General features: G+C 39.6%; 1 protein-coding gene across 2 annotated transcripts in view; it reads right to left on the bottom strand.

The window, feature by feature from the left end:
• The window catches only part of invs (inversin), a 39,531-nt gene extending 22,930 nt beyond the window's left edge, over nucleotides 1-16,601 (bottom strand). Inside the window, exons 1-4 of one of the 2 annotated variants that reach the window (XM_084726877.1) lie at nucleotides 16,451-16,601; nucleotides 14,130-14,236; nucleotides 3,021-3,120; nucleotides 782-945 (exon numbers count right to left, since the gene is read on the bottom strand). In XM_084726877.1, the coding sequence (XP_084583003.1) occupies nucleotides 782-945; nucleotides 3,021-3,120; nucleotides 14,130-14,132 (267 nt within the window). In that variant the 5' untranslated portion in view covers nucleotides 14,133-14,236; nucleotides 16,451-16,601. Of the gene's footprint in view, nucleotides 1-781; nucleotides 949-3,020; nucleotides 3,121-14,129; nucleotides 14,237-16,450 lie in introns of both variants that reach the window. The other variant, XM_084726875.1, reaches the window with a different exon arrangement.
• Nucleotides 16,602-16,666: the final 65 nt, after the last annotated feature.

A 16,666-nucleotide genomic window follows, 5' to 3' on the forward strand; every position in this document is an offset into this window, starting at 1 on the left:
ACAGGCCAGGGGGAAAATATCTAATTTTCATTTTGGGCTGACCTGTCCCTTCAAGTCTGTAAAAAGTCCTCCTCCCTTCCCCTAACAATTTTTCACCTTAGGGACACTTTTAAGGGCTAAGATGCTGAGATGCTTTATCTTTACAAGGATCTACTCTCAACTCAGTGGGAAAAATCTTTAAAAATGTCATAATTCTAAGAATTTTCTATGTTACTGCTGATTACAGCGTTGTGGAGAAAAGTAAAGCTAGCAACTGTATGAAAATAGAGGGAAAGGTTAAAAAATGTTTATTTGATGGAAAGCATAACAGCCAAACTCCAACTAAGGACTAATGTTTTCAGTATTAAATGGACAGCGGTAATGCTACAGCTGCTGAGACTAATTAAGGACACAAACTCTCTATAATACTCATAGAGGGAAAGCATTTGACTGGTGCAGTCTACATGTATTTAGGCTCATGTTTACAGATGTGACTGTGATTGTGTATATGTGCATGTATAGCGATGGCACAGCAAACAAACTAAATGAGACTGACCCTCATTAATTTCCTTCCTAAGTCTTCCTCATGAGCCTATGAAGAAGTGTCTGATTAAAAATATGGGTAACTAAATGTTGGCTGGAATGAGGATAACTGGGCACTTCTGTCTGTGATACCTCTATGAACAGAACCCGCATATGACGAATTGATGCAATGCAAGCAAAGATATAAATCTATAAATGTCATAAGAAGAGCTGACACATGTGCAACAGACAACATGTGTGTATTCGTGGATGTCCGAACCTTCTGTGCAGCCAGGTGCAGAGCAGTGCGCTGGCTGTGGTCCGTCTTGTTGACCGAGGCTCCGGCCTTCAGCAGAATCTCTGCACAGTCGAGGCGGTCAGCCAGCACGCAGTACATCAAAGGGGTCCGGCCAAACTGGTCCTCACGGTCCCGCAGCGAGGGATCTGCTACACACACACACACACACACACACACACACACACACACACACACAAACAAAAACAGAGAAGAAGGCTTAAGTCAGAGGGTACATGTTAATAGAGAAGATTTGGGTAAATATGCATTGAATTTTCAGTTCAGCATATAAACACAGAGTACAATTATGTGGCTTGTGATGGAATATGTTATAAACTGTTTTTAAAAGGCAACTCCTTGCAGTCTTTTACTGCTTCAGTTTAATAGAAATTCCACTTCCACTTTTCTAAATAAGTCGAAGCAGCTGGAAGTCATAAGCAAATACTGTAACACTGATAACCTGGAGGACCATGCTGCCTCCTTGCGAACAGTACCAGAATTTTCATTAATCGTTCGACGCTCTTAACATATTTTTCTTTTTTTTTAACTATTATTTTTGGTCAGACATTTACATTTAAATAACACTTACATTATTATAATTGCATAACAGACACGTGTCTTCTTCCAAAGTCTGCCTGGTCTTTTTCTTTTTTAAACATATGAATGAAAAACAGTGTGCTGTTCAGCAACAAAATTCAAATCTTACCAGACAATTAACCAGAACACCAGAACAACAACACCCTAGGAAGTCTATATAGCACAAACATCACATACCTGGTCCAAATACAAATTATGCTCAGGTAAGTAGCATCAAACCTTTTTATCGAGCCATGGGGCATGGACTGAACCCCAGACTTCATCAAATAGGTCTTCCCTCCCAGTCACTCTATTAGGGCTGGGTGGTATGGCCTAAAATTTATATCACGGTGTAAGTTGAAGCACCAACAGTAACAGTATATATCACAGTATATTTGTTTTTCTTAAAATTTCCATCCAAATGCTTCTGAAGGGGAAAAGCTCTGGTATGGCAACTGCATGGCAGCTGTTACTGTACTCTTAACTGTATTGCATTGCATATTTCACATATGTTACAGGGGTATTTTAAAGACATTTAATGTGAAAAATTGGTGTAATAAAAATAAACTAATTAATTTAAAAATTCCATGGTCATCCAACATAACATACAGAATATCATATGGATGGGTGATATGGACAAAATGAAATATTTCGCTATTCTGGCTCACATATTTTAATATTAATATTGTAGAGATGAGTATTGATGCTTTCACAAAATATTAACACAATGTGCACCCCAATAGCTCAGTTGGTAGAGCGTACAGCCCATACACAGACAGTATCAGTCCTCAACAGCAGCCATGGGCTCGACCTTTGCTTCACATCTTCCCTGCTCTCTCTCCCACATTTCCTGTCTATCTAAAGCTGTCCTGCCAACATGGTCAACATCAACAGGGTCAAAATGTCCAGCAAATCTCAGCACTTTTTCAGAAGTGTGGACCATCTTTCAGTTCCAGCCCTCATATGGATGAGCACCTACTGCGCTGCAGTTTCTCTGTGCAAAACCCAAAAACTCCTACCAGCTGCTGCAGGTGACCCAGCACCTTCACCTTTCTATGGATGGGGCAAAAATGCAGAGAAATGTCCCTTACAGAAATCAATAAAGCAACACATTACTGCATAAATAACGTGAACTGAATCCTGTGTGTTTGGGGAGACTTGATATCTTAGAGGTTAAGACACATACGATACAACTTCAGTGTCCCTGTTTGAATTTCAACAAAGAACCTATTTCAAGAACAGTGAAAGTTTGAACCCTGTGTGCTCTGCCTACACAATGAAACTGATGTAGATCAGGGTTTCCCAAAGTGGAGTGGACCACCTGCCACTAGTTGGTGTGCAAGAGGAAAAATGCAATGGTGGTGTAACGGTGTAATTTTGATAAATCTTATTATTATTACTAGGTTACAGAGCCCACTCATACATCTCTTTCTCTGTCTCCTATCAGTAACAGAGCCTAGTGTCTTTCTTTGTTCTTTTTGTGGCAGCTCGTATGAAACTTTATTGCAATTTTATTCAAATTGTTGCAATGTCTTTAATAAGATCTGAATGTGCCAGCTCCACTTGAGCAATGGCTATGAATACTTTTTTTTAAGGTTTGGAAACTGCTGACGTAGTGAATAAAGCCGATCGCTTGTGTGCTATGTACCTGTGATGAGTTTGAGAAGGGCGCTCCTATCCCCATTGACAGCTGCAGCATGGACTTGTGAGCCCAGAGACGCAGGTCCTGGGCTTGACGTCGCTGAGGCCTGCAACACAAACAAGACAGAAGGTCACAACTCAACCTGCAGCCACATACACTTAGCATACTTATCAAGTGTTAAATAAGGTGACATTAAGCTCAGTCTAGACAGTTTCCTTACCATTCATTTAGCTGGAAGCACACCCCACAACTGGATATAGTTACACTTAAGTAGCTCATGCATAATACCATATTATCAGCCATAATAGGCCATGTTTAAATGGCTACAACTAATTAATAGGTTAAACTGGGAATCTCAAAATCATTTCCAGTCCCCACATAAAACTTTAAACTGAAAGAAATATTTAACTGCCCCGTCCACTGACACTATTTAAAATTTGTGCCAAATAGTCACAAGTTGGTTTACATGTTCACCTCAGGCTCAGGTGGTTAGTTTACGAGGTTAATAGATAAAAGCCACAGAGGAGCAAAAATAAAATGATTATCCTTAAACATCGATCGTATTACAGGCAGAAAACAAATACCTGAAGCTCTGCTAGCAGTCAGCCACACAATGAAACAGATACTTTACAATGTTTGCTTACAGTAGGGAGTGTGTGTGAGTGTGTATGCTTGTATGTGTGCCTGTGTGTGTCTGCTCCTGCTGAGGGGGCTAAATCTCTTCCTGGCCCCACTTAACCAGAGCCCAGTGAAAGCTGGGTAATCTGCAGACAGGAAGCAGCTGGGGAGGGGGAGACCCTGTGTGAGCATGTAAGAGGGGGGTCTCTCTTCATGTCTTATTCATGTCTCATTAATACTGCAGCATGCCCGACTGTGTGTGTGTGTGTGTGTGTGTGTGTGTGTGTGGGGAGGTTTTTGAGATGTGGGACAAGCCCTGCGGGGCACAACACAGAAATCAATTATTGCCCCTAAACACATAAATGCTGGAGGCACAAACTCATGCCACAATCTGAGATTTCTCTGAGACATTTTCATTAATGGTCACATGATCTGACTCACTACTGGTGAAACTTACAGGCTGCAACGACAAAGATTCATTTTTGACCCAGATTAAATCATGGTTTAACTTTAAACTATATTGCACCAAACTTTTAAGATAACTTTAAATTAAAACAGATTAAATTTAAAACTTTCTTTGAACCCCAGCTAAGTTTTTTATTCTAAACCTAGATTAAATTTATCTGTGTTGAAACATAACTTTAAACTCTATTTTAATCTGTGATTTAACGTGGATAAAATGATAATCAGGTTTATGATAAATGGATAAAATTCCAGATGATCAGTATTTAATTTTTTTAGTAAGCTAGCAAACAATGTAAAATTGGGTAACTTTTTATCCAGCTATAAAACAATTTAATGTTGCTTTTTTCTTTTAAGCTCATTGCCAAACAATATAATAGCAGGGTTTTGTTGTTTTTTAGCTAGTTAACAATACAATTTTTTGTTAGCCATCTTGCAAACAATACAAATATAAATATGCATATACTTTTAGCTAGCTAACATTCAATGTAAATGGTTCCTCCCTCTCTTATACTTATTAGGTACTTATTAGATTAAACTATTTATTTTTTTACATCAATAAATTTAGATTTGCTAAATGGAAATAAGTTTTGAATAATTGCAACAGAGCTCTGCTCAATTTTACATCTGGATTTACTGCTTTTAAACAGAGTTTTGTTAAACTCTGATTAGAATTAATCTTAGATTAAATTAATCTTTGTTGGTGTAACCCAGTCACAGTGTTAAGAGGTTTTATTTGAAATAACTGATAGGACATATCGATATATTACCTAATTACACTCCAGTCACAGTAATTTAAACTTTTAAACTCTTGGTAAGAAATGTGAACAATCTGAAGGAAGGAGGGAATACTCTGGTGTCCTCCATCCTTCCTTCTCATCCCCCTCTCTCACTCCCTGCTGTCACCTCATAAACAGTGCTCCTGTAGACACTGCGTGTAGCATGGTAATTACCCATCATGCTCGCTGCTTTCTCACGCTCTGCCAAGAAGTGGTGGAGACTTAAAACAGGTTAGTTAATACATTTACTGCAAAGTAGGTAAAAGTGTGTGCATCAAGAAGGGAGATGGGAGGGAGAGATGATAGGTGCGGCACTTTAAGGTGTGTGTGAGCGTCAGTGTGTGTGTGTTTGGCACATGTGCCACGTCATGGGAAGCGATTTTCCGTGAGAGAGAGTTTTTACAGGGGCTTTACCAAAATCAACCACAAACATCTCTAAACATCTCTAATTTACAATGATTACTCAGTCAGTCACACACACACACACACACACACACACACACACACACACACAAACAAACTCTCTGCAAATACTAATATCTAACATATGCGAAAATAGCAGAGATACCATAGTTGCACTTTTAGACAGATATTCTAATTATTAGGATTCTGATGTAGAAGGAGAAATATGTAGTATATTTACTGCACTAAATCATAAAATGACCATCATATGGATTAGAGATTAAGGAAACACGCTCAGTTAAAACACTGACAACAATGCTACAGCCAGCATGTCCCCCTTTGAAATTTTCATTCCCGTCCACAACATCTGTTTTTGTTTGTCTGTTTCAAGTTTATTAGAGTTAAAATTAATGCAGAATGTTCACCGAATGAGTTATTGTCTGTTTATGAGTATGATGGCTAAATTGAGCCACTGATGTAGATGTAACTTGGCAGGCGGTCACTGAACTCCAACTCCTTTGTCTTTTTCAGAGCAGTGGGCTTTTGCTTTTTGGGATAATGTGCATAGCTTTACATTGACTGACAGCTGTCAGTTATAAACAGCTGATCAACTTACAGTGTAGGACTCACTGATGTTTATCATTGTTAAAGAATAATATTGCACTTGCACAACAACCTGCTTCCACCATAGATCATATATTAAATGGAGATTCCACCTAGGGTGGTTAACCGCAATACCGCGGTCATGTGATGCCTACCAGAGGGTTGAGCTTGTTACCGTTATAAATGCAAATTCTATTTTGAAGGGTCAAGCCCATGTTGAACCCAGCACATTGAACCTTTAATACATGTAAGGATCAGCATGGTCACACAAGTCAGAAACACAGCCTCTGATTGGTCAACAGATTCAACCCAAGGCATTTTGGGATTAGGATGACTGGATCCCGACAAACCAAATGTAGGACAAAGAGTATATTTGAGTGGGACAATGTGGGACATGTGCTGAAAGTAGTGTAAAACTTTGATATTAAAAAATAAACAATTTTATTCTGCCCCCTAGCTTGTAACATCTCTGTGATGTGCTCTCTGGTTGATTTGATAAACAATACTTTAGTAGTCTTTGTTGTAGCTGCTTTTCTTTGTACTGTTTTCCATCATATTCTGCTTAAATCTGGAAATCTTCTGACTTTGTGTTGATGTAATTTTCCCTGCTGGACGCTGAGCTAGCAGAGGTGGTAACAGTGGATTGACTCTAGGAAACTGAAGTTTTGAAATAACAGACAAGACTTTTCTTGGTCTTGAGAAATGGCAGTGTTTAATAACTGACACTGTAACCTGTACATTTACTGTCAGATTGACAGTTTGCTGTCAAGTTGAAGTTTCTTCTCCGCTATGAGCAGCACTGACAGTCTGCTGTTTGCTCTCCTTCACTTGCACTCTGCACACACTTACACACTGCCCTATTCCTTAAAGGAGCAACGCTATGCTTACTGCATCTTCATTAAAGTCCAGTAAATTAAGACCGTTGCAATGAACCTTGATCACATAGGAATATGTTGTTTTGTAAGAAAAAATCCAAAGCGTCACAGCTTGCTAGGGTCTTACATATTGGTCCTTTAAGACCTCTTACACAGACGACTAAATGATCTGATATTCACCTTTCAATCTTGACATGAGCTCAGTCCAAACTTTCCTTTTACTTTTGTTGACTTATTTTGATCTTTTTCTGCATTTTTGGAGTCAATATGAAACCCCCCAGCTGCCACAATAAAAATATGAATTGATTTATGAATAATCTTAGATGCAGGGAAAAAAATCATAATTTGGCCAAACACTGACATGAGGGACACAGGTCGATATTTGAATCTATGTGAGGGACATTCATATCGCCAAGAGCAGGCAATTAGAGTTTCATGAGGATCTGAGTGTTTTGGAAACTCCTACAGTGCATCCAAATTTGGCTAAAAAGGCTTTTGCAATGCAGTGTCTGAAGTCAAACAAAGGAGGGTGTAAAAACAACACCAGGTCCTGTTGAGAGGTTTGGAGTGGTCTCATTTAGCCATTCATATGTGTTCCTCAGGGAGTGCTCCACTTGTTAATATGAAGACAATAACTCAGAGTAAACTATTGATCACAGGCTGAGGTCCAGACCAAGTGATTGTGCATCTGTATAAGTATTGATTCATGCTGATGCTGACATTATTTAGTCTTTATTCATATTCGGCCTCAAATAACTGGAGTGAGTTTAACAAAGAATCCACACACTCGCACGAAACCTTTCAGCAACACGACAGGAGTGCAGCACACGTACACACACTACTGCCTCCTTAAACACACACACACGTACTGTAACTAACACTTCAATTGATGCTATTGAGACAGACAGGCAAAGAAACCAGGGAGTCAAAGTGTGTGTGTGTGTTTGTGCGCAGTGTGTTTGTTTCTCTAACTGTCTGTCACTGTGAAGGTGTCTGCTTTTGATAGAGGACATAGCTAGAGCATGCTGGGTAAGCAGTGGGGAACAGAACCTGAGCCTGTGGCCTTTATTTCAATTCTAGACGAGCGCAGACACACACTTTTTTATAGAAGTGTATCTTTATAGAGTTTATACAGTTGTAACAGAGTGTGTTTAGGCTCTTTGCCAACATGGGGCTATTACAGGTGCCTATACCACCTACACGTTTCTGTGTGTCTGTGTGTGTGTGTGTCTACGTCTAAGATAGGAGATAGAGGCTGCAGGGATCAGTCCCTGGGTTTTGACTGACAGGTAAAGAGGTGGGAGGAAGGATAATATCAGCCCACAGGGATGCCCAATCTGTAAAGCCCTATTTCTGGGGGACTTCCTGGTTCCCCAAGGACCAATGAGCTGCCTCCCTCAGCTGGGGGCCAAGCCCCGGGGCACAGCGGGGCCAATCAGCAGGGGGGGAGAAGGCTGAGTGACACATAGATCGGCTAATTTACATCATTACCACAATGCATCCTGACAAATGAGCCCCCAGGGTTTGAGCCAATCACCTGGGAGAGTAATGCAATTAGGCGGGACCACAGCTGTCAATCTCACAGCCACGGGGGTCAGGTAGTGACGCCTGTGGCTAAAACACCCCTGCCTGCTGCCTGTCGTTCACATACACACGCACACACACCCTGTCTATACATAGTGAATATACATATATAGAGGGAACACACAGATCACTGGTGCAGATATGAAGCAGAGTTATAATAATTAAGTATTTTAAGTATTTTTCATTAGTTTTTATTTTATTTTATTCAATTTTTGTTTCAACTCAGTTTAGTTTCAGTAAGTTTCCTGAGTGGGTCTGTTCTTTTCTGTTTAGTTTTTATTATTTTAAAATGTTTCATTTTTAGTTTCTGTATTAGTTCTGTTCAGAATAGGTATAACAATTTAAACAGAACACCTTGTGAAAACAAATGGCTCACATTCATGTAGTCATCCCAGTCATAGTAAACATTAGTGATGGGAATCTCTTGGCACGACTCGATTAGATTCTGGTTCAAAGGGCTAAGATACATGTAAAAATGCTTATGGATGCCTTTAGGCTAGCTTTACATGTTTTCATGCAACTTTAGTTGGTTGAAACTTGTTACAGGCGATCATAATGAACAGAATAGGGTTTCAAGGGACAGTTCACCCCCAAATCAAAAGTGCTTATTTTTTCCCTTTTAGTGCCTGTAGTGCTATTTATCCATCTAGACTGTTATGGTGTGAGTTGCAGAGTTTTGGAGATATCAGCAGTAGAGATGTCTGCCTTCTCTCCAATATAATGGAACTAGATGGCTCTTGGCTTGTGGTGCTCAGAGCTAGTTGACAGAAAGTAATTCCAGTAGTTTAAACATGAGACTTCTCAGAACAAGGTCTGTGCATTATTTAGTTATTCTGTGTCGTGATGTCTGGATAGTGACACTGATGATGAGTTTTTCCCACATTTTTTTGGTGCTTTGAGCACCACAGGACTTGTGCCACCTAGTTCAATTGTCTTGGAGAGAAGGAACTCTCTCCTCCAAAACAGTCTAGATAGATAAATAGCACTACAGATTGACTGTAAACTGTCCCCTTAAATCTCTGATTACTGACTTTTTTGCATCAATTCATAATATCTCAAGAAAGAATTACGACACATCTAGGAAAGGATTTTTTCGTGCACTCCCAGTAAACATATGCACCAATGCCTCCTCATTCTTGTTGTGCTAAAAAATTTAACCGACACAGATGAAAACTAAAGACATTTCCTGAATATTTTATTTTATTTTAGCAAGTTTTGTGAGTATACAATATCATTTCAGTTAACTAAAATATTTTATCACACCTATAGTTTTACGTCAACTATAATAACCTTGATATTAAGTGTAGGACGCATGAGTGTGTGTGTGTGTGAGTGTGTGTGGTTCTCTATCTTTCTCCTGAGGGTGGAGGGTAGGAGGGAGTCAGAGGGGGAGGTTGTGTGTGTGTGTGTGTGTAACTGCTCGAGGGACGCAGAGATTGACTTGTGTCCTCTGAGGACTTACACCTGAGTGTAAGTGTGTGCATATCCGCATACGTCTCGGTGTGTGTTTGCGTGTGTTTACATTTGCCCATGTGTCTTCCTCCTCTGGGACAGTGTTGTTTACGCTCTGAGTCTGAGCTCCGTGTGAGGACGATGACAACAAAAGGTGGAAGAGGGCCGAACCATCAGGGAGCTCAAACTGGTGCAGAATAGTCCTGCTGCATTTGACTGGCATGTAAGTGAGCACTGCTGGTAATGAGGCTTATCTTAGTCTCATTAGGTGTAGTGATATCATACCGGAGCACTCCACTGAGTCGATAGCGTTCTGCCCAGCACGTCGTTAATGTTTCTGGTGTGTGTGTGTGAGAGAGAGAGAGGGAGAGAGAGAGAGAGCGCTGGTCGATGGTACTGTGACTGTCAGACTGTCAGGCGGTGCTGCAGATTAATCAGAGGCACTGATAACACCCAGACTCACTTCCACGTACCCCTTCATGACTTCAGTGTAGTTTTGTCAAAAATATGGATTTATTCACATGTATCAATTCTGAATATTTGAAATACTTTCAATACTCATTTTCCACAGTATCGACACCAGCTGCAGCAGAGTTTCAGTTGATAGGAAAGTACATTGACAACCGTCAGAAGTAAGTTAGATGCTGTTGTGGTGAACACACAGTACAATTAACTTTACAGTCTTAGTGTCAAAGGGCTGAGGTTCCAGCCAGAACAATTTGCTTTTGAAGAACCCTTTCTTGTCAAGGTGTTTTTGTAAGACTAAGGGTTCTATTAAGAATGCTTTTCATCCAAAGAACCCTTTTTAGAAGAAAGAGCTCTTCACGGATTGTTTATATCCTTGAAAATCTCTTTCAACAAGGGTTCTCTGGAACCCTTAGAATATAAAAGGGTTCTCAGTAAAACCCTCTCTGTAGGTTCTAGATATAACCCTTGAAATATAAATAGGTTCTTTGAAAAAAACCCTAGGTGTGTTATAGGTGAAACTCTATGAATATAAAAGGATTCTTGATGGAAACCTCTGGGTGGGTTCCAGATAAAAGCCTTGGAATATAAAAGGGTTCTCAATACAGCCCCATGGGTGTGTTGGAATGAAAACCCTTGAAATATAAAAAGGTTCTCTGTAAAACCCCCTGACTGTGCTCTAGGTGAAACCCTATGAATATAAAAGGGTTCTTGGTAGAACCCTTCGATGGGTTTTAGAGAACAAAAAGATTGTCTGTACAACCCCCTGAGTAGGTTCTAGATAAACCCACTGGAATATAAAAGAGTTCTCAGCTGAACCCCCTGGGTGGGTTTTGTCAGCACATTTAGAAGAAGAGGGTCTCTGGGAGAGAACCCAGAGAAGGTTCCAGTTGGAAGTGTAGAACCTCTCATAGGGATGAAACCTTTAATAGATAGTTCTAGGTATAATGTTGGGTTTTAGGTAGAACTCTCTCAGGGCCCTTTTCCACCAAATTAGCTCTGGTTCTTGAACCAGTGAACCAGCCCACATTTCCACCAGTTTTGTGTGGAACCATTGTAGTCCACTTTGGTTCCCGAGGAAAACTTGCTATGCTATGATTACAGCTGGGAACCATATTTTCAGGTTCTGTACCTGTAATTTTTGGTGGAAATGTTCAGAACAGTTCAAAATTAGGTACTTGAAGTAGAACAGTGCCAGTTCCATGCTGATGGAAAAGGCCCATTAAAGGGTTCCAAAACGGGTTCTCCTGCAGGAATAAGCTGAAGAACTCTTTATGGTTCTAGTCAGCATCTTTACTTCTAAAAGTGCACTTAGTTAGATTAGGGTTCTTATATCCATGTTAAACCCTTGTTGTATTTATCTTTTAATAAAAAATCTAAAAAGTTATGCCCTCAGTGTTGAGTTAGTTTTTCCCCTGTGGTGTCAAATACGCAATCTAATGTTGATTTTTTTTTAAGGTATTTTGTAAAATTTGTACCAAAGTTAGAAGTTCTAGTATCGTGACAACAGTATTTCGGCACCAAATGGGAGGAAGAGTGCAAGAGTTTACAAAGTATCATGCTGAAAAACACACTACAGTGGTCTGATACAGTCCCCGTCACCTTGTGTGTGTGGTTCAGACACTGCTCGAGACACTCAGAGAGTTAGAGGAGCTGTGTGTTTTGTGTCATCCCATTATATCACTAATGAGCCGCCCTCAGGAGGGAGGCAGGGGAGAGACAGCAAGGCGGACAGAAAAAGACAGACGAAGAAAAAGAGTGAGAAGAGGAGGGGAGAGAAGGAGACGGGGGGAAGGGAGACAGAGACCAGCTTGGGGACTTTTTCCTCGTCTCCCCTCTGTATCCTTTTCCCAACACCTCTGAGTCTAATTGGACTAAAACTGTGATCTAATTAAATGTCCAATTAAAGTGCAGAGAGCAATGTGCCCACCGGCGAATCAGAGTACAGGGACATAATCAGCTGGAAAAACAAACAAAAAAATCAATGGGTGCAATGCGAAATGGAAGAAGATGGAGGAAACAGAAAAGGGAGGAGAGGGTGAAACAGGGAGAGGATGGACAGATGAAATCAGACTGCAGGCAGAGCAGTATGGGTGTGTACTGCATCTAGCGTGATAGGAGACGGTGCATTACATCTTGTACATACATACGGTTACAGACCAAAATAACATATATACAGCTTATACAAAGCTTTATTTTCGTTGCATCTGCGTGCAGGACAAAACAGACCTGTAACAAAGTTTCTAATTTTCTTGTAACATGTAACAAAAGTCCATATTTGACAGGAGCACTGAAAGAAGACATTATTATGCAATGCTTGAGTTTGTCAATTCACAAAGAAAAATAGATCATTTTTGATCAATATAGTCATTATTAGATAAGTGCCAGTCATGGTAAATTGAACACTTTTGTGTTTTCTTAAGTCAATTTGAAGATTGGGCTCTGATAAGTTGTAAAAGGCATCTGTCATCATTCTTATAGATATTTTTATGTTATAGACTGAACAATCACCTGTAGAGATGTTGTTCAACTTTTTTCACTGTCTCAAGTTTGTAGGAGTCACTCACTAAAGCGAGACGGATTTTCAGTTCATTTGAATCACCATGTCAGTCAACCTCAGTTTGGTGAATCCCTCACACGTGCACACCAGAGACTTCCACAGGCCGAGCTGGCAAACCTCTAGTTTACCCTTTGCTGACTTGGATAGAATAAATTAATTTAATGATACGGCTCCTCTAGACTCTTCAACTGTTATCGGACCAAACGGATCAAACTGTGATTGTGAAACAAGCCATTGTGCCAGGGTTATGATGCTAAAAACAAAAAAAAATTAACCGTTTTGCAGCTGCTCCTTGTCCCATGATTGTGTGCCAGAGTGAGTGAGTGATTCATGACCTTCAGTTCAGAGCAGGGAGTGGGAAGCAAGTACTAAGTTGAAAAAAGCACCAAAGTGGTTTCTTTTCTCACTTCTGATTTCTAACAATTTCACAAAGATTTGCCTGACAAGCAAACTCTCAGACCCATATCCGCCTTTTAATATAACAATAACTTAGTGTGATACCTGTCCTTCACAGGTTTTATTGTACTCTAGTGTTTATTCTGTATTACGAAGATTGCAGCTGTGAGTAACCTGCTGCCCAAACAATATTTCACCTCAAGGACCATTAAGTATATCTTATCTCATCTTAAGTAGATCTTTCCACCAATACTTCTCTCCTGCATGTAAACTATCTGTAAACTCAGAGTAGAGACATAGGATTGGGCAATATATTTACATTTGTTATCATATATCATAACTGCATGATCTGTTTTATTTATTTATTTATTTATTTTTATTTGTGATATACATATTTGTTACTCTAAATTAGAAATAAAACTGAGTTCTGCAAAACTTGAAATCTGTAGTGATATATATCAATATTGACATAATATTTTCTGGATATAATGATGCTTATTTCATATGTTACTTCCTAGCATTAACAACTTAAGAAGGACCTTCTGCTCCTCTTCCTCTCCACCACTGATATTCAGACAGGGAGCTAGAGAAATCTTCCTCTGACTCCATCTGTGAGTTGCTCACACACTGTGAACCCCCTATGGACAGCTTTAGCCCATAAAATATTAATGCTGGGATTCAATTCAACATTCCACCTTAATCTCCTTAACAATTAGGCTGTTACAGCTCACACAATTAGGTTGGTTACACACAGTCTCAACAGTCCTGACTCCAGAGAGAGAATTAAAAACCGGTAGTTCGGGGGGAGAGACCAAAGTAACCAACAGATAACTGCAGAAAATAAAACTCTTCTGGGATTTATAAACCTAAATTAAATCTGATAAGCTGCTCTCTCTATCTGTCTGTGTTGGATTCTTACCATGGCTGCGTTGAGGGGGGACACTTCAGCAGATGTTTCTCAGTTCAGTGCATCCTTCGTGGGTGTGGGTGCACGTCCAGGTCCCCTACCCACCCTGATCCCGACTCCTGCAGGGGCAGAGAAAGAGGATCACTCACATACTGAGAGCAGCCCACCTGTTCACACAAATAACTGCCAGCATAACACCGCTACTGTACTGGATGCCTCAGAGTGACATATTATTATTTGTGTTAATCAATCTACTTATCTAATCTGCAGTGGTTCAGTTAAATTACCACATTGTGGAAACGCCAAAAGTCCTGAATTCAAAATTTCACTTAAATGAAACTATCCAAGTATTATAAGTAAAAAGTACCAAAAGTATGAAAATGTTCTGAAATACACTGAGAAAAACATCCTTTTTCCAGCTAATCCAAGAGTTTATCAGAGTGTATTTAGCATATGAAGGTCCAATGTCCAATTCCAAAAAAGTTGGATGACTGATGCATTGGTGATAGATTGATGCAATGATTTGCAAATCCTTTTTGACCAATAGTCACTTAAATACGGTGCAAGGACAGGATATTTAATATTTAAACTGATAAACTTTGTTGCAAATACGCACTCATTCTGAATTTGATGCCAGTAAAAAGTTGTGACAGGAGCATGTTTACCACTGTGTTACATCACCTTTTCTTTTTAAACAACACTCGGCAAGCATTTGGGAGCTGGGGACACTAATCGTTGAAGTTTTGAAAGTGAAATTCTCTCTCAGTCTTTCTTTATATAAAACTTCAGGTGCTCAACAGTCCAGGGTCTCTGTTGTCCTATTTTGCTCTTCATAATGCACCACACGTGTCTAATAGGAGACAGGTATGGACTGCAGGCAGGCCAGTCTAATGCTTGCACTCATTTACTACAAAGCCACAAGGTTGTAAGACATGTAGAACGTGTCTTGGCATTGTCATGCTGAAATAAGTAGGGACATTTCTGAAGATGACATCATGTGGATGGCAGCATATGTTGCTCCAAAACCTGTACACACTTGTTATGGGCACTAACACACCTCTATACAATCACAGAGGCTGGATTTTAAACTCAGGGTTGGTAACAACCTGGATGGTTCTTTTCCTCTTTAGCCTGGAGGACACAATGTCCATGATTTTCAAAAACTGCAGCACAATTTTCTACTTTCTACCCTTCCCCATCCGTGCTTTTGAACAAGTGAGTTTTTCACGGATGCCCTTTTCATACCCAGTCACAATACTGTCACCTGCTATCAATTCACCTGTTTACCCGTGGAATGTTCCAAACAGGTGCTGAGCATTTCATAAATTTCCCAGTTTTTTGTTGCCTCTGTCCCAACCTTTTTGGATCACTATAATTTATTAATATTCTTTTTTATTTTTATTATGGTTCTGCATGCTTATAAATGATGAATGATGAATAACTTTATAATTTCAATCTTATATTCTGGTTTTTAGGATGACTTTTTTGACTTTGCCTCCTCCCATTCCTACATAACCAAGACTTAATTCGACTTTGCACATATGGAACAATATTTTTGCACACCCAATTTTTCATTATGCACATACCCTCTTCCCCACACAACCAAACTGAACACTGAACCACTGAACCATCTGCACAACTCAGTTGTCCTTTTTTGCACAGACTCATACGCTGTTCTATAATGCTTTATACTACAGATAACGTTTAATACTGTCTTTAGCACAACTTTTCATCACTTTGTCAGTCTTCCTTTTGCACAGACTTTTATACTGTTTTATACTGCACACTGTTTTTAATTCTGGGTTATACTGCACAAATGGTTTTTACTGTGGTTTATACTGCACATAATATTTTTACATTGTTTATCACCTTGTCTACCTCAGTCATCTTGTTCTTGTCTCTTTCTTTCTTTTTTAAACTTAAGTTTCTAATGTATTTTTGTATTTGTAAAGAGAATAAGGGATAGGTAGAAAGACATAGCGAAGTAAGAATTTCAGTGCACTGATAACTTGTTTATTTCTGCATATGTCAATAAAGCCTTTTAATCCTTGAATGTTGCCGAGCTGTGCATTAGAGTGCCTAAATGTTTTCTAAACTAACTAAGTTTTGTGCTACAAAATTTATAAAACGCATTGCTTGGTGGTGAAAATGGGTCGAATAGGGTATTGCAAAAAGTGAGCCACAATGATGCAACTCCCCCCTGTTTAGGAGAAATCAGTTATTCATAAAGAAGTACAGAGAACAAATATGTGACAGTGGATACACTGAGTATAACGGCAGTGCATTTTAATGAAGTGTGTCCTCCGTTCCTCCTTTGTAAGTGTTATATTTACCGTTCTGACTTCCTTTTCTTTCAGATGAAAATCTCAGCAAAGTTTTCCTCCAAGTAGTCCCGTTGAATCGACACCGTCTGAGCGACAAAACACTACAACTCCCGTTACTGTTGTAAAGAAATAAATTGCCATTTTTAGAGTTTTCTCCATCATCCAGGTCAGGCGTTTGGAGAGTTCGAAAACTTCATTACCCATAAAGCCAAGCAAATACCAGGA

The sequence above is a fragment of the Lutjanus erythropterus genome, chromosome 9 (assembly GCF_056507025.1).
Source record: "Lutjanus erythropterus isolate fLutEry1 chromosome 9, fLutEry1.hap2, whole genome shotgun sequence".
In the NCBI taxonomy this organism is placed as follows: Eukaryota; Metazoa; Chordata; class Actinopteri; order Lutjaniformes; family Lutjanidae; genus Lutjanus; species Lutjanus erythropterus.